The 22,049-nt window shown below is 38.7% G+C and overlaps 1 protein-coding gene across 1 annotated transcript; it reads left to right on the top strand.

The window, feature by feature from the left end:
- The first annotated feature begins 8,598 nt into the window (after positions 1–8,598).
- LOC103707151 (putative E3 ubiquitin-protein ligase RING1a) lies at positions 8,599–21,410 on the top strand. The gene is made up of 10 exons (XM_008791534.6): positions 8,599–9,151; positions 9,261–9,315; positions 13,436–13,494; positions 19,032–19,113; positions 19,285–19,405; positions 19,528–19,569; positions 19,717–20,268; positions 20,368–20,475; positions 20,581–20,778; positions 20,870–21,410. The coding sequence occupies exons 1-10, from the start codon at positions 8,971–8,973 to the stop codon at positions 20,900–20,902; spliced, it is 1,431 nt and encodes a 476-aa protein (XP_008789756.1). The 5' UTR covers positions 8,599–8,970; the 3' UTR covers positions 20,903–21,410.
- Positions 21,411–22,049: the final 639 nt, after the last annotated feature.

Consider the following 22,049-nt stretch of genomic DNA (forward strand, 5'->3'; position numbering starts at 1 on the left):
GCTGGTTGATTTAATCGTGGAGTAATGCCAAGGATCACCAAAGAAGTTGTAATTATAGACTCGGTAACTGTTGATCTAGCTCGGCCATAAATACATAATATGCACAATTAACATCACATATATATTGGAAGGAGCCATTACCATGCATTGAGCAAATGAGGTTAGCTGTTGCCATGCAATTACCGTACCTCTTGATGAATAAGGTAATGGATATTATTCTATCGTATATATAGGGGTGACCAGAGGACCCGCACTCTCGAGCATTCTTCTGCTCTCATTCTCTCTCTTTCTCCCACTGATATACTAACTTAAGCATTGGTTGGTCCCTCGCTGAAAATTTTCCAACAAGTAAACTTCTTTGCATATCGTGCTTGCCTTCTAGAGTGGTGATGCCGGTCTATTAGCGTCTTAAAGCTACTCTTTAGCTCTTGGCCGACCCGCTTTCACCTCGGAACGGCTGACCTTAGCTCGAATTCTAACAGTAACAAATATATTTCTGAAAAAAATGTATAAATTAAGTGCTCATATATCTTTCTTATAAAATTGTTTAGATTTATTTTGTTTCAATCTAAGAAAAGTTTTTACTATAAAAAGGACTTTAATTAGGATTCTAAGGAAATGTTTAGAAGTTCAAATTTATAGATGTTTGTACATACCATGACTGTTATTTCGGCATTTCATCACCAAAAATCATACCTGTGCTCTACCGTTTTTTCTAATGTTTTAAATGGGCTAGGAAAAATCGATTGTTTTTTTGACCGACAATCTATTTGGTAATGAGCTGTTGGATCTAGCAAGATAAGTAGAGGAAGCGCAGCATGGCAGAAGAAGATAACGACAAAGGCCTTGTTTGGGGAGCTGTTAGCAGTAGAGATTTTGGAAGTATAGCTGTTGAAAGTAAAGCTGTCTGGAGTATAGCTTTTATAAAAAAACTCTTTGCTATTTGGTAACTATATTTCTAAAATGCCGTGGTGTTTTAACATGTGTTTAGTAAACAAACCAAAAAAGTACTCTTGTATGACAAAATGACCATAAAGGACATTATTAGTATTATACAACAGAGCATAATAAAATATATTATATAATAATACATAAATATATGATATAGTATAATATTAATGTAAATAAATAAATAAATAACAAATTTCTTAGATGATAAAATTAGTTAGACAATTACGAATATTTTTATTTATTTATTCCATTCCTTTTCTTTTCTTTTTTTCTTTTTCTTTTCTATTTTTTTCTTTTCTTCTTTTTCTTTTCTGTTCCTTCTCTTCTTTCTTCTTCTTTCTTCTTCTTCCTTCCCGAAGCTTCTCCCCTTTTTGCTTCTTTCTTTCTTCTCTTCCCCTCTCCCTTCTTCCTCCCTTGCCTCACTTCTCCTGCGCGGTCATGGAAGGGGCGATCAAGCTCCCGGCGGCGCGACGACGGGAGGGTGGGCGGCGAAGCCGGAGGGAGACGCGGTTGGAGGAGATGCGGTGGCAGAGGAGGAGGGAGAAGAGGCGGAGGGCGTCGGGGGCGGCGGCAGGGGAGAGGGAGCGGCGGAGGAGGGAGAAGAGAAAGAGGGCGTTGGGGGCGGCGGAGGGGGAGAGGGAGCAGCAGAGAAGGAGGGAGAAGAGGCGAAGGGCGTCGGGGGCGGCAGCGGAGGGAGAAAAGGCGGAGGGCGTTAGGGGCGGCGACGGGGGAGAGGGAGCGGCAGAGGAGGGAGAAGAGGTAGAGGGCGTCGCAGGGGTGGGGGGGTGTGGTCGTGGAGAGGGAGAGGGTGGCACTGAAGAGGGGGAGGGAGGGGGAGGGGTGGGAGAGAAAGAGGCAGCGTGGGAGTAAAAAAGGGACTTTTAAATGGAGGGTATTTCTATCAAAATACAACTTTCCGACAAAACTAAAAATAAGTTTTTTAGAAAGCTCCAAATTGGAGCTTCTCCCCAAAAGCTGTTTTCAATAGCTTTTCGAAATTTTTACTAAATACTATTTTTTATCTAAAAGTACTTTTGGAGGGCCAGAAAGTGCTTGTTGGCCCTCCAAAAGCTCCCCCAAATGGGGCTGAAGTAGAGAGGGGGAGAGAGCAGCAAGCGGATGGTGGGGTCCGATCCAAAAAAATACCTCCTATGGGATAGGAACCAGCGGCCTCGGCGCTCTCTCCTTCTCTTCCTTCTACTTTTTTTTTTATTTACTAAAACGGATGTATCATACATGACGGGTACGAATACACAAAAAAAATCAAAAGATAACAAGTTCCAGGGCGCTCCAGATCCTCCTTTCCGAGCCAGAGGGTCTCTCCAGAATGATTAGCCACTTAAGAGGCTACCCAGTCTGCTGCCTCGTTGGCCTCTCGGTATACATGATTTGTCTATACGGCCATCTCTCCACACACTATAATCGGAATGTCCCTAAGCAGCGGGTGGCTGTCGCCTACTCCACTCACACTCTACTGAATTTAATTAATAACTGTCACCGAGTCGCCCTCTACGTTTTCCTCTTTTCGGCCTATCTTGTAGGATCCCATTGTACCCCGTAGGACTTGCACCAACGGTCCCTAAAACGGAGGAAAATTAACGAATAACCCTCAGCCCATCTGCTCGCTTTTGTCCATTGTTCCTGCATTTCCTTTTCTTCTAAAAAGGTGCGTTTGTTTTCATTTATTTAAGTATCTATTTTTCTTCTAAAAAGGCTTCAGTGACTATAGGGTCACACAAACAATTTTCACAAGTCCTGTAAATATCGCCTAACCAAAGTTTAGGACGAACTCGGCGAATCATGAGCTAAATATAAAAAAAATCCAAATTGTTTGGACAGATTTAAAGATCATGTCCTATGGTTTTGGTGGACACATACTTAAATTCATAGACAATATTTGCCACTGATTCTCATGCTTTTTCATTGGATACCCGGAATGATTCTAAAGCCGATTTAACTGGAAACTTTTAAGGGTCATTGTTGCATAGACCCTGTATTCCTTTTAAGCTAGTACTTTTTGTCAAGAAGTTAGACATCCATAGAAATAGTGATCCCTGCCATAAAGATAAGATGCTACATTATGTTTTAGGTGTCACAAATTCGAAACATGGAAACAATCACCTGGCATGTGGGAGCAAATTATGTACAGCTATTTCTTTTCAAATCCTATAGTAGCTAAAGCCTCGTGTACTAAACTAGTCTTTTTTTTATGTCATAACCCCATACCTAATTAAAAAATTTAACACTTCTTTTAAAAAGAAGAAGAAGAAAAAGGAAAATGGTACTATGATAATTTGTATCAGCAACTTCAAATGCATAGTCAAAGGGGAATGAACCACATTAGAACACCAAGTGATTTGCTATTTGACAATTTCATCTGTAATGAAATACATGAGCTAGTTATCAGGATTTAGGGCATATTTGGATGGAAAGAGTAAGACTCTGAAATGAGAATAAAAATAAGTGACTCTTATTCTAGCCGTTTGGTTGAAAGGAGTCCCTCAGTCCCATTCCCATGTCTACTCTAGGGAGGAACGGAAATGCTCCAATCCTCTAAAACCCATTTTCTACTCTCCCATAGTATTCAAATTCTATTTTGCTTCCAGCTATGAACCAAACATATTGAGGGATATGATTATTCCGATTTGCATTCCAATCCATTTCGATTCTGATCACGAACCAAATGCACCCTTAAAGTAGTTGTTACAGGGCATGAAAATACTGCGTATTAGTCTAAACTTGCATGGAAATGCACCCTTAAGGTAGTCTAATTTACTTCCAATTGTTCCAACATAGCAAATGCACATTCTTGAGGATGGAACGAAAATGATACAACATATGCTACATAACATTTTGACTTAAACATAATTAGACTGCAACTTCACAGTTAACTTTGGAAGCAGGTGCCCAGCATCAAAGCAAAACTGGACCCTGAAGTTTGAAGAGGAGCAGACGTGACCTGCTGACAGGAGATGAAGAGAGGAAAAAGGTGGAACAAGAGCTTCAGAGGGTACAAGATATAACTTTCTAAATTTTCTCCAACGTCTGGCTTCATTCACGCAACAAGAACATTACCTTTCTTCAGTCAGCTCTTTTCAGATGAGTCTATTCTACTTTAGGGATAAATCAAGTACTATGCACGTAAAGTAGCTCATCATATGACCCTCATGCCACCAAAAACTCCCTACTCTTTTGTCTTCAATGTGGAATTAGGATACCCTATTTATTTACTTCAGGCTTTTTACCCTTGGCAAGGAAATGAATAGGCCTTTCCTTCACTCACATTTTGATTCAGAATGCTTCACGTGAGAATTGACAAATTCATAGATATGGGACATAAAGTTACATAAAGTTTTCTTGAGTGATTAACTTTAAAATGAATATTGAGTGGTACGATCATATTCTGAATGTGAATGATAAACCCATAATTTCTTTTTTGAATTAAAAAAGTTTGTGAGAAACCAAATGAAGAAATTTTTTTTGACCTAAGTGATCCTTGAACCCCTGCAGCGAAGATTAGTCAATAAGGAGGCGCACGTGAGTACTCCAACCTAGAAACTTGACTACTTGGGTGAAGAATGAGGACCACAAGAGATATTTCCACTTTGTGGCCAGGAAATAGTGGGAACAACAAAGTTAGAGAAATTTTCTTCAGACATTGGTTCCCTGGTCTCGATTCTCCAAATGCACAGTTCACTCAAAAAAAAAAAGAAAAAGCTCCAGATACACAGATAGTGGTCCTCCGCCTAACATGGGACATTTTTTACCTCCAATTTAGCTGATTGAATTCCTATGTGGAGGCCAAACTAAAACAGAGATGCACCTGGTATGATGAGTGTTTCAGATGAGTTAAGTCCAAGCTGCAGGTGGCAGTCGGAGAGCTTTATCAGCATTGGCAACAGAAAAAAATGCACAAAAAATGAAGCATTCACTTCAAAACATGATTGGTTAGATGCACAGATTAGAAATCTGCATGCTAAAGCATTTAGCTTGGCAAAGTGAATCATGTTAGATATTTGAATTCAATGCCACATCAAATAGCCACATCACCCTTGTCATCTACTACTCGACAGTCGAAAGAGAAAGAAAGCAATGATCAGAGAATGACGCCAAAAGACCGACACAAATATAGCATCCGTCCATCATCGGTTTTGGCCAAGATCGATGGAACCACTAAAACAATTGAAACTGGATTGATCTCGTCAGCTTCAGCTGAAATAGCCAGATGCTGGTTTCAGCTCAAGCCTGTCCAAAAAAATATCTGTGTCAGCAGAAACTCAGAAACTTGATGAATGTAGATAGGTTAATTAAGGTTAAGGTCCTCTTCAGATCCTTCTCCTAACTAAAGTTACCCTGTTATACAAACATAGATTAAATCATGACAAAAAAAAGCAAATTAATTACTTATTTTTACATGATTTATGCATACTTATATCTCATGATAAAAGGATCACAGCAATATGCTGCATCTCAATTTAAAACTAACAATGAGTATGTGGTAGGATTGTTTACACTGGGATAAAGATTAGTTGGCTTTGTTACCTAAACTCATACCTAGTTGTCAAGCAGTCGAAAAACACAGCTCTGTACTGTGATAGCGAGAGCGCTATCCCGAAGTAGGCTTGGACAAAAGGAGATAAACTTTTGCTTCATCTGCCACTATGGCCGTATTCACTATTACAGTTCATTACAACTACTCTAATACTGTAAATTATTACACTTTCGAACTCTTTTTGTTGTGTCGATTGAATCCAACTCTTATATATTAATCAGCTAGTGAAAAAGAAGTACGTGATCTACAATTCACAGTACACCCACATTAGTGGATTTACAGTATATGCATAAATTTCATCATTTTAACACCTGCTTTCTCAATTTCAACAGCAAAGAAAATTCTATGCCTTTCTTGAGAAAGGAAAGCCGGTTTGTTATATTCAACATGTCAACATGAAGACTTCCATGGGAATCACCATGATCCAAGTACTTCGGCTTATAACAGACAAAATTCAAATTTACAGTGTATCAATATTTGGGAATAAAGAGCACTTTTACACAGTCCTTTCACAGATAACTAGTCAAAAGAGCTGAAATGATAACTCACTGATCCATCTATGGAGCTCCCTAAGGAATACTGGTCATATGATTGAAGTGCTACCACGCTGCAAAGTAATGTATGTGACTTCTTAGTTAAACAAATAATATTGCACACAGTATTGCAGGCATAACAACGGCCAAATAAAGTGGAAATAGAAGAAGAAGAAGTAAAAAAGGAAGAGAGAGAGAGAGAGAGAGAGAGCAGAAGAAGTGGAAATAGTACCTGCAAACAGATTAGGATATGAAGACAAAATTTGTGGAAATGAAATTTTTCCTAACCTGTAGAAAACACCAAACATTTGTGATCATAAAGATGATAGACCTTTTTATATCACAATGCAAGATTTTGCGAGATGTCAGCTCATATTGGAATTCTCTACAGACTAAGAATATCCCTATATAATAAGATGTCCATTAGAAATTAGTTGTACATATTCCAAAGAGTACCATAAAGAGAGTAATTAGCAGCAAACTCAACCTCTAATATTGACATTTTGTAGATGACAAAAACTTCCAGCCTGATTACATGTTTGTCATACGTCCTTTAACTTTTTTGGCAGTTCGTGCTTTAAAATTTAAGTGGGTGACATTCTTTTTCTCAGAAAAAGAAACAAATTACAGATGTTAATGAAAAAAATCATTGCTGAATAAAACCTGAAATGTACACTAACTGCTTGTCTGAAGTACCCGAAACTTTCTATTCCTTTTGTCATTGCTAACTGGATAAACACGAACCGTTCTGCGAGAAGCTGGTATTCTAGGTGAAGAAGGTCCAGCTGAAAGGTCAGAGTATCCTTTTTTTTTTTTTTTTTCTCTCTCAAGAATATCAACTTCGATGACTTCTCCATTTCTAAGGGTTCAGATTGTATCTTTCGTGTGAAACAATGATTGATCTTCTTTCACAATGCCGTCTGTTGGATCGCACCCATACAGCTCTCAAAGCACTCCAAACTCTCTCATTTATCAGCCTGCGCAGATCTCGAAGCAACATTTACGCGATCACATGAAGGAAGGTGAATCATTTTTTCAGGCGAAAGATACAACCCCAACCCATTTCTGAGACCACATAAAACAACGCTTCTATGCAGTGAGCAAAATTGAAAATCTTTAGGTATTCATAATTTAACATGGTACACATATATCCAAAAAATTATATAGTCAGACTAGTCTAACGAGTTAAAACTTACAGTAGTGGAAATTGCGGAGAAAAAAAAACATGTTACATTATGAGCAAGATTCAGGTATCCCTTCTAGACAAACTGATCTAAAACACCTGATTTTAAGGCAAAATGGTAGAATGCTTGTTGTAGTTAATCGACCTAAGGGCTGAAGACTAAAGATAAAGGATGGATATAATTAGACTTATGGCAAAGCGACACCATGCATTTTAATAGCTTGGGGCAGTATTTTATGACTCACTGTCCAAATCTACAACTGACCTGAGATAAGCCGGTTTGGATGTAGCATAATAGGACCTAATAAACAGGACCTATGAAGGCATTTTTTTCTCTTCAACCACATGATTCATACTTGGAAAGTGTTAGCATTATATTCCGTATGGTCAAATACACTGCCCAATTCATTAGCAAAAAAATTATTCAAATCCTATTGGATTGTCCAAACAAATCCTAAAAAGAAATTAAATCTAACTATATAAATAATAAAACGTTTCAATCAAAATGAAAGATCACATCCATCCCTACTAACTCTCATGTGCATCATGCAAATAATCACGTACATAACACATGACCAAAGCAAGCATACAATAACAACATGTCTGAAAAAACATATATATATATATTTTTTTATACAACGGCTGCTCATCCCATCCTAATGTAGGTACAGCCAGCAGCATCAAAGGCTACAATCTGGCATACTATGGAGAATGAACCTTCTGGTATGTCCAGAAGATCTCTCCGGAATGCTGTGTTGCATAGGCAGCGATCCAGTCGGTGGCCCTATTCGTCTCCCGATACAGAAAAATTATTTACAAACTTACGATCATGTTAATTTAAAACCTTGCACCGAAAAAGCGATGGTCAAACTGAACAGGCCGTATCTTTTGTTCGAAAGAAGGATTCATTCTTCTTCGTGCAAATCTACCATTAAATCATCCACCACATGAATTTCAAAGCACTACAAACCCTATCATGCATCCACCTGTATAGGTCCCGAAGCAACCAGTTGATAATTCGATGCTGGATTGAAGGTGAATCCAGATACAACTCCTGCGCCAGGAAGGTGAATCCAGATACAACCCCGACCCTAGTCAAACCGCGTCCTCCATCCGGGTCCGCCAGGCGCGACCAGTTCGCTCTGCTGCCGTGGCGCCTACCGTCCGACTCTTCATCGCTCATACATAAACGTGCCGCTGCGGCGCGGCTCGCACCACCACCCGTTCCTCTCTACTTCAAGCGGTCCCCGCTCCCACGCACCAATCCCAGCAGCGCGCACCCAGGCGCCTCCAAACCGGCGTTGCAACCTATTCCCAAAATAGCAAGGAAACAATTAAGGGTGGGTAAGAAATAAGAATAAAATATAAAGACTGGAAGAGCAGGGGCGGAAGAGAAATAGGTGCGCCGCTGCATGTGCTTTGTCGCCTAAATGTGATCGATAAATCCGGTCAGACCGCGAGCGCTCCCACCCAACCCCCCTCTATCTCCTCTCTCTCTCGGACTACCCCCGTCCCTCCCCCCCCCCCCCCCCCCCCTCCCCTTCTTCCCCTTCTCTTCCCCGGTTGCCTCCCATCCGGCACCCTTCTCATCTCGTCCTCCCTTCGCTCGCACGCAACCACGGCCGTTCCCCCTGTGGACCGCCTATAACCCATCCCAACCAAAACGAAGAGAGGAGCGTCGGAGTTCCTCCACCATCCTCTCTCCCACCTCATACCCTCCCAAAACACCAACGAGAAAAAGAGAGAAAGAAATGCCCGCCCAGAAGCGCCCCCTCCCTCCGCCCTCCGACCACCTCGGTGGCTCCACCGACTCCCCCCACTTGCCGCCTCCGCTGCCGTCCCAGCAGCAGCACCAGCCGCTGCCGCAGGCCGACGGCGCGCAGCCGCCGCAGCCAAATCCACCGCCGGAGCTACCGAAGGAACGAGATGGCGGTAAAGATGCTAGCCTCAACCTTTCTCCGTCTCTCTTTTTCTCTCCGCCGCCTCTCGATCTCACCATCCATCCGTCTCGTGTCTTCTTCTTTTTTTGGTTCCTGTCCAGATTCCGATGGCGAAGGTGGCAGCCAATCTTCGGACGACGAGGCTGACAAAGACGAGTAGGTTCCCCTTCTTCGTTTTCCTCTCTATCTCTCGCCCCCTCTCTCTTCTCTCTCTTATCCTCGTGGTATCTTGTCGTATTTCTGATCGGTACCGGCGAGGTGGTGGAGTATTGTATGTTTGCTACGATGGAACTTGGGGGTAAGCTGGGTTTTCGCTCTGTTCTTTTCCCTTCGCGGGGATGAAGATGACGGATGACGGCCGTCTCTCGGCCACATGCATGTTATTTTTATTCGTGTTCGTGGGTCGGTTTATTCGGTAGATCCGATCTCATGGGTTGTAGCTGGTTGCTATCTCGTTTTCTCGCCATCTCGTTTTCTTCCATTGTTCCTGTTTTCGACCAATGTGTTCCTGTAATAGTCATCTGCACGAGCTTTGACGCCCTTCCGCATGCGTGGAGGTATGCATTTCTTTTTCTTTCTTCAGATGTATGTATTTTCTTTTTCCTTCTTCTTTTTGAGAGGAGTGTGACGGTATGTATTCGTGATCACTTCCTCGTGTTGGTGATCCTGATGGTCGTCGAAGGCAGGGGCGGGAGCAGTGGAAGGGTGACGTTAACGAGATGGCGGGCTTTGAGTTAGGAAACCCAGTATGACGTGTAAGCTAATTTAATTTAGGATACGCTGAGGCATACGTTCGCAGAGGATGCACGAGTTGAATTGAAGGAGCAGCGAAGATAGATAGTGTAGTGGATCTCTACGTACGACAAGCCTTTAAAGTTATTATCGTTAAGACAACTAGTTCCCTGTTGATCATTTCTTGGTTGGTGTTCTTTGATAGTTTCTAATCCTTGCAGTTCTGGATATTTCATATGGTTGGGTGGTGCTACCTGCCTGCCAGCTTTTCAACTTTCGAGTTGCAGGGAAGAAAGATTATTATGATTATTCATGGTTCTGGAGTTATAGTCAAATGAGCAGATGATGGATATGTTTTTTGTTTGAGGCATCACCTATACAAACATGCTTCAATCTTGCTTTTGCTCCATTGTTCTGTTCTTAAAATTTCAAACTCCTTTTTTTTAAAGCATTATTTTATGTTATTATATACTACCAGTACTGAACTTTGTTTGGTCAATGTTATGATTCTTGATGTTTTATCAGTTTTCTGCTCCATGGATTATTTATATTGGAAGAGAAAAAAAGAGAACATAGAACAAATACATATATAAACACAATAAAAGAGGCTTATCCATGCAAGCTATTCAGCTAGGCCTTACATGTTCCACTTATGCATTATTTCATATTTAAGGTCAAGTTCTCTGAAATCAAAGAATCTATAAATCGGTACCCAGTAATTCCATCTAATTCTTCTTTATCACCCCTCCTTTCAGGCCTTCTTTGGGTAACATGCATGACTTTCCACCATGTTTAGCGATTTTGCTCACTTCATCTGCCATTTACATCACATAAAGAGCATTTTTCTCTTCTTATTGACAACTTCATTCTTCCTAGTCTCATTGCATGCCCACTCTAACATCCTCGTCTCCCCATACTTCAAAAAACAGCTATGGGAATGCGAAATGTACACCATTTAACTAAATGGTGTGTGAGATTTGATTTTAATCACCCAAACAATTTTTAGATGCTCCAGCTCTTTTATATCTTTGCTTTTCCCATTGTTGGATCTGAACTATTGGTCCAGCCACTCTGTGTCAAGCTTCATGGTACTGCAGGGAAGCTCTTAAATAAATTAGAAAGGTTGGGCTAGTGCAGCAATTTGTGAATCATTAGAGTTACCTAATCCTGAATTGAGGTACCAAACTCTGTGAACAATTTCTTTGTATACAGTTTAACAATTTTGATGGCTTTTCTTATGTCACCTTTCATCTCTGTAGTGAGGAAGATATACTTATGAACATCTAGATGCTCAATACTTTTATATATTTGGGGCTCAAAACTATTATGACTTTGAAATCTCAAACCAGTACATAATATCAATAAGGACTCAGAGGTGTTAGATTAGTACATCATAATGTGTTGTGCATCTTCCAATTTTTGACTTATAAATCTTCTTTTTGTGTTTTCTCCATGTTGGTGACCGGACTTTGTTACATTTACATATATTTTTGTTTATGCCTAGATGAGGATATTATTTATGTCCAATTAATACAGTATATACGGTATTTAATCCATTTCTATGTCTCAGAACTGTAAAATTGCATATAATGTATTTGCATCTAATATCTCTAGTCCCTTATCCTCAAGCTTTTCTTGTTACTCCCAAATTTTCTTTCTACATGTGTTTTTGTGTATAGGGGTGGCAATGGGCTGGGTCTGATTGGTTTTAGGTTTGCTCAGAAAGAAACCCCCAACCCATATCTGAACCATTTATAACTGGGATGAAATTAATAGAATCATACCCTACAGATTTTGTTTTATATATTCCCATGCTCAACGTGTCAACCCACCAATGAGGATTTCACTTGACATTATTGGGGAATGAAAATGATACGGCCAAGAACAGGGGATTTAAGTTGGGCATCCATATATATATATATATATATATATAGAGAGAGAGAGAGAGAGAGAGAGAGAGAGAGGAAATTGAAGTGGAGAGCAAGTGATAAACCCTAAACCCTGTCAACTCTACATATTCTTTAGTATTTTTTGTTCATTCTCTGAACCATGAATTGCCAGGCATTACTAAACAGTTGAACCAAGCCTTGACTAGCCCTTGGCCCGCTAACAATGCTACTATCACAGGGTCATAGGGCTGAGTTTTGAGGGTTTGTTCAACCTATGGTGACTTGTTGGATCTTGGTTCCAAACTGATTTTCAACCCACTTATAACCAGGTAGTCTTAAGTGACCCAAACTTTGCTCAATTTTTTTTTAAAAATATATATACAAATCCATTTAATTTGACAAACTCTGGTGGGTTGGTGGGTTCGGTTCATAAATTGCCATTCCTTGGTTATGTTTTTGTGTACAATGAGGAGCCTTTTTGTGACTAGGGGTTGTGGTATTGTGCCTTGGTATGGTGCCAATGGTTGGCACCAAGGTTGGGTGGCACACTCTGGTACTGCAGCATGCTAACCAATGGATGCAGCTAGGGCCGCACCTTAGTGAATGTGTTGATTTGGAATCAAGGATTCAAGTGTTTGGTGCATGCAAGTTATTGTTGCTACCAGTGTATCTGCTGAGTGCTCCTTTTAACTTAGTGGCCACCATATTCCTTCCATAATATCCTATCTTTTGTCCTGTCTAAGTTGAAAGAACTGTGTTTAAGTCCTGTCACCTCTTGAATTCTTCAGTTTGCTTGCTGAATTTGATGGTTGACCCTTGATATTTGTTCATGATATGAAATATTTTCATGGCCTTGCTTGTTGTTTTAGCAGTCTAATCTCCTAAAGAAATGAGGCTTCACTATTGCAGTTTATCCTTTTCTTGTTGTCAAGTGCCGATGTAAATGGACAAATTTCTTCCCATCCATGGACCACCAAGTAAAATCTCATACATGTTAGCAAACATATGTAGGGTCAAACCTTGATTGTACCTTGGTATTCTATCTAACTAAGCATTCAATGCTAATACTGTATTATGTTGAGTTATCTTTCACTGAGATGGCATTGTATTTTTTTGTTAATGGAGAATGAGACTTTAATCTTCTATTTCTTTAGTTGAAAACATGAGTGATTGTTGACTTGTCTCAACTTTTTTTTTGTGATTGTGTGTTGTTTTTTCTGCTTCACTTACCCACATCTATGCTTAAGTAAATTTTCTTTTCACTGTTCTATAGGATGTTCTAGTTCTGAACAAACTTATTGTATGGAAGTCACAGCTAGAGCTTGTATAAAAGCTAATTTGTGTCTATGCATCATATAGTTAACGTGCTTGTGCTGTGGAGAAATTCTTGGTGTTATAAGCTGACTCTTGCATATCATCTAATGAAAGCTTGAGCTATATTGAGTCGCTGAAGCTTAAAGAGGCACTGATTATTTTTCATCTATTTTGGTTATCTGAATTATATGGAATTCATTTGCAAGCTATGAATTTCTTTGGTATGTTATGAAACTTATTGATCTGCATAAATTTTATTATTCACCTATTCATGTCTGCAAAATGTTTTTATGGTTGTATTTCATTCTGAATTAATTTTTTACCCTCTCCCTGCTCCACAGAATTATCCCAGTGAAATTGGCGGACATACGCAAAGAAGTTCAATGCCCTATTTGTTTAGGTATGTATATTTGCTAGAAACCTATACTTGGTTTTCAGTAATTGGACATTAATACATGCTACAGTCGCAAATTATTTCATGAAATTCTATAGTACAATGTTTTCAGTGCTATGATTTGTGCAGTCATTCGTTATTTTTTGGTTTTTCATTAATATTGACAAGCTTCTTAAGTTAGACCCTTTCATTTATCTAGATGATGGGGCATAGGATGCAAATTGTTACTGAGCATGTCATGTAATAGGCTTCTTCAATTTTGTGCATTTTTTTTAGTAGTCTTCTAACATACACACAAATGCGCACATTGCATATATAGTCAACTTGTCCATTGTTTTCATTACATGCCACATCTTTAACTATACAACTAGATTTTTTTGATAGAACTTAGATGCAGAAGAAGACACCAGAAGAGAAAAAGGAAAATCCAAATAAATCAGGATGTATAAATTCATTATTGTATGATTTCTCATATCTAATGCTCCAATATAAGTATAAAATGACCTTTCTAAGCTTGAAAGGTATGATACCCACCTGTAGACTAAAATCCTACCTAAAGGAGGACTCAGAGTGCCACTAGAAACATAGCCCTTAAAACTAGAACAGAAATTGTTGGAAAATATAAAATATGTAACCTGCACCAAAACGGCTTGAACAAAATTTGTAAAACTCGTTAAGGAAAGGAAATTATGTGAAACATAAAACTAAACTAAAAACAACTGAACCTAATCTGAATGCAACGACACATACAGTGTCTTTATGTATGTATGTAAATCTTAAATAGATTTTTCTATTCTAAGCCCTCTAGCTCTTCAAAGTGTGATGTCAAGCTCTATGTTGTTGTTGGTGTCCCCTAGGCTTTTGGTTCAATCCTTTTCTGGTTGGAGATTCCTGTAATGTTTGATAGCATTTGTGCCAGAACTTAACATGATTTAATTAAATCTTCAGAAAGCTTTCGACTCTTTCTTTTCCCCCTGAATCGCAAAATCTGATTATTTTGTTGAGATAATCACCTCCGTCAATAGCTCTGGTAGCCTTTTGCTGTCTTCAGATTTTTCCCCACTTCTTTGGTGCATCAAATTCTACCATATTGGGTCCAAATAAGGTTCGGGAAATGACATGTTATGGGATTCATAGTGGGTAATGTTGCATATAGTGGACTGATTATGAAGTGCTTTGAATGGAATATAACCTACATTTAGATTCTATTGTAAGCTCAAATCTAAAATGTTCCTGGGGATCATTATCTTTCCCACTTTTGAGAGAGATGGAAGATGGGAAAGTAAGGTGTGCATATGACTGCATTGATCCTTGAAAATGGGCTTTATGTGATGTTAGAACTCTACACTGTAAAACTGATCTTGATCTTTCCGTGTCAATGTGAATCTTGAAGAAGGTGATTCAATGGACTTAAAAATACCTGTGTGCTTTTCATATACTCCTAGAATCAAGAAAAGGTTTCTAATGCAGAATATATTCATGTATAAGCATAACTGTAACAAACTATATGAATTACCAAACTGATCTTAGACATGGTAATTGCTGGTTATTTGTAAATGAACACCTTATAAGACACACTTTTATGTTTATGTTCCTAAAGTTTTATTGTTTTTATTTTTTTGCTTCTGTTTTATTAATCTAAATTTCAGTTACTGTTATCCCTAATAAAATTTTGATATATTGACATGTAAGGTATGCATAATTTTCATGATCATTATGGTAACTGATGTCAGTGAATCCTTATACAATAGTGATGCTGCAAATACCCCTTAAATTTGTTCAATGCCCGACATGGTATCTAGAATTCAGTTTTGGAAAATTTTCATGCATGATTCTCTAGGATACCTTTTGTTGCAAATCAAAGCGAAACATGTTGAAGAAATTCTTAGTAAATTCTGCTGCTCCAAACTAAGTGCCAGCTCATTTGCTAAGATTCTGTTCACTGATTACAAGGTAATTTTAGACTTGGCAATAAGGCATGCCTTAACTTAGTGAAAATGTCATTTTTCCACAACTAGGGTACATGAGAAAGTTCTGGCAGAGTTCTTGACTAAAGATGTTGGTTCCACAAGAGGAGATACTCTTGTAAATTGCAAGTACAATTTTTTACACTAGAGCAGTGATAAATATCTGTCCTAGGAATAACTATAATTAAGAGTCTGATATCCCAAAGTGAAGAGAAAAGAAAGGTCATTATTTCAAAGGGCATGGGTGACAGTTTTTCCAAATTGTATAAAATGTTTAAGATTAAGTATACAAAAATCAAACTGCATAGGGGAGTTGGGTTGTTGGAAATCCTGAGGGGAAGAGGAAGTTTTCCTTCTGTGGTTTGTTGTTTTCCACCATTAAGAATTATGTTGAAGTTCAACTATTTATACAAGGCCTGAGTCAACTCTTAAGCTCCAGACTCAACAATTCGTGGGCCACCACCGAATTGCAATTTCCCATTAATTCAATGAGTATCCAAGAAAAAGGTTAGATATATCATGTCCTTCCAATAGATCTAAGTGTTGGTCTTTATGACAAAATTGCTTCTGTGGTGTTGTACAACAGGTAGTATTTGATCATGGTGTCTTTATTCGTTGAAACACCACCTCGTTATAACTCATATCTTAGTCACGTTGACTCCAGGAAAACTTTCGAATCTTCCCATTCAGAATTTGACCATCTAAGCTTATAACCACAAAAATCTTGTTCTGCTATTGACTTATGTAAACCAAGCTCTGGGTTATAATTTCAGGAGTGAGTGAGGTGTTTGCAAGGCTTTTCTGTTTTCTGTCTGAATCTGTAAAATTGAAATGCTGTAAGACATTAAGACATGGTTTTCAGTCTGATTTATTATTTCAGAACTGTCACATCCAGTGGGTTAGACATGGTCACATGGTGGAGTAAGAGGAGGTGAGTAGAGGAACAAATTTTGAGATATGAACTTGGAAATTTATAAAGAGAAAAAAGACAGATGAAAATGGAGGGAGCAGGGAAGATAGATGATAGGTAGATATTGATCTGAATCAAATTAAATTTAGATATGTTGCATATAAAACAAAACAAGTATGACATGGAGAACAGAAAAGGAGAGAAAGTATAAAAGATCAAACCTTATCTGAGGTCATCATGATTATAAATCTATAAAGAAGAAATAACATGAAGATGAACAGAAAAATATAGTAAAAAATGGTGGAATTCTGCTAGACCTCTGTACTTATTTTTTTGTTCAATGAATATCCATCAAAGTAAAACTCATAATCGTATGCCTTTTCATGTGACCTCTCTAAAATCACTTGGCTCCTAGCAAGATATTTAGAATACCAGTACAAAGTGAGACGAAGTTGAGTATCAATTGTAGTATTTGACAATGATTGATAGGTGAATTTGTATCACACCTGCCTTCCGATCAGCCAATCTGAGGCTTTAGTCCCTGTCATGTCGATTCTGGAGACTTTGAAAATGCTTTCTAGGATTCATAGAGCGGAAGTGGGTGAAATGGGCATCTATGATGCGGTTTGGATTGGAAGCATAGCATGGATTGTATCACAAAGTTCTGAGGATTGTAGAAGTTGTCCATGTATCAGGCAGACATATAGACCTGAATATAGTTAAATTTCTAAAATACCTTTTTTCACTGTTTTTTTTTTGCATTGTCATCATTGGGTTTCACACTGTTTGATGCTTTAAACTCTAGCTCCAAATTAAAACCTGATCCCACAGCAGCTGAATTTGCCATCTGAAAAAAAAGCATCCAGTTCTGGATCACCTAAACAAGAATGGTGTTTTTGTACAGTCAGTTTCTAAATATTTGTAAAAAGGTTTCAAGTACCTGGCGTTATGGGTTATGGATCAAAAATTTTCATTGATCTTCATATGGCTCCTAATGGTTTGCTCTTTAAACCACCAACAATTGAATGGCATCTATGTTTAGAAAAAAATAAGGAAATTTTAGTTGCTACAAAGGCTTTCAAAATCATGGAAAATTCACATGACACTGCCTAAATTTTGGCAGTAACTCTCTTTAGGTTGAAGCTGAAAAAAACTCCTGAACAAGTCATAGTCAGCAGGCATATAGTTTACTGAACTGGTCGTGCCAACTGGTGAATGCCTGTTGGTGTTCACATATATTACATATGACTGCAGGAAGAAAAGGGTGAAATCAGCCAGCACCTCCTCCATTGAGTGATGTGAAGAAGAATCTATTGATTACCTTCTTGTAAAGTGACAATTTTTTCAGCAATTTTAGATTGTTCCTTAACAAATTCAATGTCCAAGATCTCCCTAACCTAGAAGATCTCAACTCTCTTTGGTTGAGGTGGGAAGACAATAAGAGTAAAAAGAGTTGGACCTGTTGATGGTTTTCTTTGGTTGCTACATGCTACTATTTATCAGTCAATCTGTTTGGAGAACAACAAGAGAATCTTTTTGGGTAGCAGAAGCAGCCAGATGGATATCTTGGAAAAATACAACACTTACGTCGAATGATTGGACTATCTTGTCTTCTCAAAAGGCTAAACAGAGACTACTACCACTGTTCAGTTCTGTTGGGCTTCTTTTTTAGGCTTATTTGGAGTTGGTTGGTTACCTTCCTGCACAAGATTCCCTACTTTTGCTCCTTACTGCTTTTCTAATTTTCTCTTTCCTCTCTTATCCTATCCTTCTTTTTATTTCTTTCCTCCAGTGATTTTTCTTTATATCTCCCTTCCACTTTCTTAATGGAAGTGATTGGCCTTCTGCCGAATGCCACACCCCCCCCCCCCCCCCCCCCCCAAAAAAAAAAAAAAAAAAAAAAAAAACCGCACAGAGAGAGAGAGAGCTTGCTTTATTTTTGATGTGGCTTGTAATGTGATCCTTCTGGCATCATAGTCCATCTTTTAATATTCAAATCTTTGCAAAGCTTTAATCAGATATTCAAACTGGGAGAAAAGCATGATCTACGGAATGATATTTATTTTAGGCTAGAGTGTTCCCTTCAGATGCTTAAACAGCTAGAGAATGAATGTTGTCTTTGATATTCATGCTGGGTAATAGGTGTTTCTCATTATGTACATTATTGGCGCACTTTAGGAACTCCAACCCGATATTTTCTAACATACCTTGTGTTTGTATGAGTTCTTCCTCATTTACATATAGGCACATGATTTCCTGAACTTGTGGAAGTATTGTGCATCAAGCATATTAGACACTGCTTATATTTTTGTTGGATGGTTGTCATATACACAAAGATGTAAGTGCATGTATTAATCTGAAACTGTAAGCTCAGCAATAAGAAGCTAAAATACAAAGAAGGTGATCAGCAAAAACCTGCTCCTGGATACCATTTTCTATGTTAAAATTAGTCCATGTTCTTGTTCTCTGTGATCCTGTTTTGCATAATTTGAGAATTCTATGAATTATTTCATAAGTACTTTCATGTGGTTCTGCTGGTGCCATTCTGGGTAAGCAGGAAAACATAAACTTATATCCAATCCACGTATCCCTTGAACCATTCATATGCTAGTACTAGTTATTCCAAAGAAAAGTTCCTTTTTCTTACTGAACCGTCTATGCACCAGGTATAATAAGGAAGACAAGAACCGTTATGGAGTGCCTGCATCGCTTTTGCAGGGAATGTATTGACAAATCGATGCGGCTTGGGTATGGTGTAAAATAATACCATCTTTATCTCTTTGATTGTACAGGGATACAAAATTCTTCTATGTAACTTGCATTATGCAAGAAAAAACAAATGCTAACTGATTGATCTTTTATATCTATGGTTGTTTGGACATGCGACTTTAACAATTTAGTTGCCAACTATTCCTTCAGGAATAATGAATGTCCAGCATGCCGGACACATTGTGCTAGTCGGCGTTCTTTGAGGGACGATCCAAATTATGATGCTCTGATTGCAGCTTTATATCCAGATATTGATAAGTACGAGGAAGAGGTAAGCAAGTTACCAGAATTTATTGTTGTTCATCAGATCTCTCACTTGTATGTACTGGTAGTATTTTCTATTCCTTTATTTTTGAGGCAGTGTTTGACTTTAGCTTCATTATCTGTTTGCAGGAACTGGCTTTGCATGAAGAAGAGAGAACTCGCAATAAGAAGGTAGTTTTATCTAGTTGACTTATCTCAAATATAAAGAACCTTTGAGTGTATGAATGTGTGGGTGCACGCATGCGTGCCTGTGTCGTTGTCTTGTATGTCATCTTTTTATCTGGTATATCTCGATTATCAATCTCCCATTTATATTAGATTCAAGCATCCATAGCTGAGACATTTCGGCGACAATCAGAGGCACTTGGTAGGAAAAAGTCCACAAAAGCTGCAGCTGAAATTTTCTTAAGAAAATCAAGGGGGAATTTTCGAGCTCATGGACAAAACAGTTATCTACGTGGCAGAGGTAGAAGTGGTGTTCGGGACAATGTACTTGCTGGCTCTGATGATGATGAGGAAGAGGAAGCAAATGGTAATGATGGCAGCAAAGATTCCTCTTCTGCTGAGGATCGTTCTCCTGATGTAAGGCAGAAGAGATTCAAGAGACGGCGAATGCCACGGTCTTCGCCAGCAAGAACAGCAGGCAATATCGACGGTGAGGAAAATGATGACTTGGAAGCGAGCCGTGAAAACTTACGCACATCACCTTTGAGAGCAGGAAACAGAGAGATACTTGCATGGGGTAAGAATGGTACACGAAGTCAAACCAGACATGGTAATACTAGTGGTTCAAATGGTAGACTTGTCAAGGGCGGGCGCATGACGAAGTTCGCTGAGCACATCCGTAATTTAGATGAAACTGATGCTGAGGTATGACAACCATAACGAAAATTATTTGGCTTTTGCTACTTAGTGACATACCCAAACTTTAGTAAAACATGATTAGTGCTTTACAATTTTATATTTCAGTTTGATGTGCACCTGACCCTGCTCCCTTTGGTCGAACAAAGTATGCCAAATTTGGAACGACCATATCTTTGCTGCAGTCCAACCTTGTGCATTAGACACCTTTGCCAAGTGATTCCTTTCTTCCTAGCAACTCTTTTGGTTTAAATTACTTAAACTGCTGAATATTCAAATATCTTAATGCTAAAAATTAAGTGTGAATATGCATATATGCAGTTCATTGCTCGTCAGACATCTGTACAGGCTGAAGAAGTTGAGATATACATAAGAAAGCCTAAAGTTGGAACTCTGGCAATCAACTCCACCATGGGGGATAATGTCGAGTCTGATCCCTTAGAGGGGCTCCAAATATTTGAAGCACAAGAATCTCTTGCTAAGATTCATGCTTCTTTTCCTGCCAAACAAGGGGAGCTGGTGAGGCATTGCATCCAATTAATTTGTTAACAAGTTTCTGCTTCTGTGGTGCTGCTTTATTATAAAATTATCTTTCATCGGTTGTTTTCAGGTGTTGGTGTATGGTTTTAAAATGCAACGCTAGAGAATACCAGAGCACGAGGTCCCCTCCCCTCCCCTCCCCTCCCCTCCCCTCCCCACCCTCTCTTTCTCTCTCTCTTTCTTGGGAGGATGCAACAGCTGCCAGCCAACCGCTACCCATAAACTGGAGGATGTATATAACAGTGATATACATATTGAAAGATCACAAGCCAGTGAAGTTCCAGTTTCATCAAATGCACTAAAGATCTTGTAAAGAATCAAGAGCCTAGACAGTAAAGGTGTATTGGGTGTTGATCGGAGGGTGCAAGTTAAGTATGCTGACCTTGTTCGTTAATTAAAAAAAATTATGTTCTGCTTTCACTCTGGTTAGGGTTTGAAATTGTAGAACCTTGCCTTGGTAGCTCATTGGAAACAAAAAAGGAAAATGCTCTGTCCAGTATCTGTCTTGCTGTTATTTTTGTATCATTGACTAAAATTTTCTACATTTGCTGCTGCTTAGTTGTTTGCCTAAAACTAATTACCATTTTAGTAAATTGTGATTTCGTACCCTACATGCTTTATGCCAAGGATGCCTTTGGCTTAAATCGAGTACTGTGCTGGACTTTTTCGAAATGGTTCTAACATTTAATATCACAAAAATGGTTGTTCTGAACAGTTCAAGGAGTGCAAGTTTCCTTCGGGGGCTTGTTAAATTTCCTTGATGAAACCATGATGTCTCCTCAGCTCCACTATATTTTTTTTATTTTTATTTTTTGCATATATACCATATGATAAGTGCGGTAATTGAATTTTGAAATTGTTCAAGGTCTGTTTCAGCATGTAGAAGTCGATTGTTTTATCCTCGTTTAAATAAACCAGCTGCAGTAATAGGAAGATATTCACAGTAGCTGGTATTTGTTTGTTTTGGTAGTCTTATTTCACTCCAGCTATCTGGTGGGAGATGGCGTTGCCCAGGTGATACCTGACTTATTTTTAGTGAAGATTTGAGGACTGTTGGTCGCTTGGTTGATCACACGGCCAAAATTTGTACCTCAGCTCGATGCTAGCGCTGAGCAGCATTTGTATGTAATAAAATGAAAAGCTGAAGTTATTGGGATGCAGTTGTTAGATCAATCACTCTATTTCGTACTTTAGCATGTAGAATGTTTGTATATATATAGGAGGCATGATTTGCTCTGCTTTAAGCTTTC

The sequence above is a fragment of the Phoenix dactylifera genome, chromosome 1 (assembly GCF_051530095.1).
Source record: "Phoenix dactylifera cultivar Ajwa chromosome 1, Ajwa_hap1_PhDact_Kaust_v1.1, whole genome shotgun sequence".
Taxonomy (NCBI): domain Eukaryota; kingdom Viridiplantae; phylum Streptophyta; class Magnoliopsida; order Arecales; family Arecaceae; genus Phoenix; species Phoenix dactylifera.

Coding starts and splice junctions, on each gene's coding strand:
- LOC103707151 (XM_008791534.6), top strand. CDS start 8,971: ATGCCCGCCCAGAAGCGCCCCCTCCCTCCGCCCTCCGACCACCTCGGT. Junction 13,495..19,031: donor TCAATGCCCTATTTGTTTAG/GTATGTATATTT, acceptor TCTATGCACCAG/GTATAATAAGGAAGACAAGA. Junction 20,476..20,580: donor GCATTAGACACCTTTGCCAA/GTGATTCCTTTC, acceptor GCATATATGCAG/TTCATTGCTCGTCAGACATC.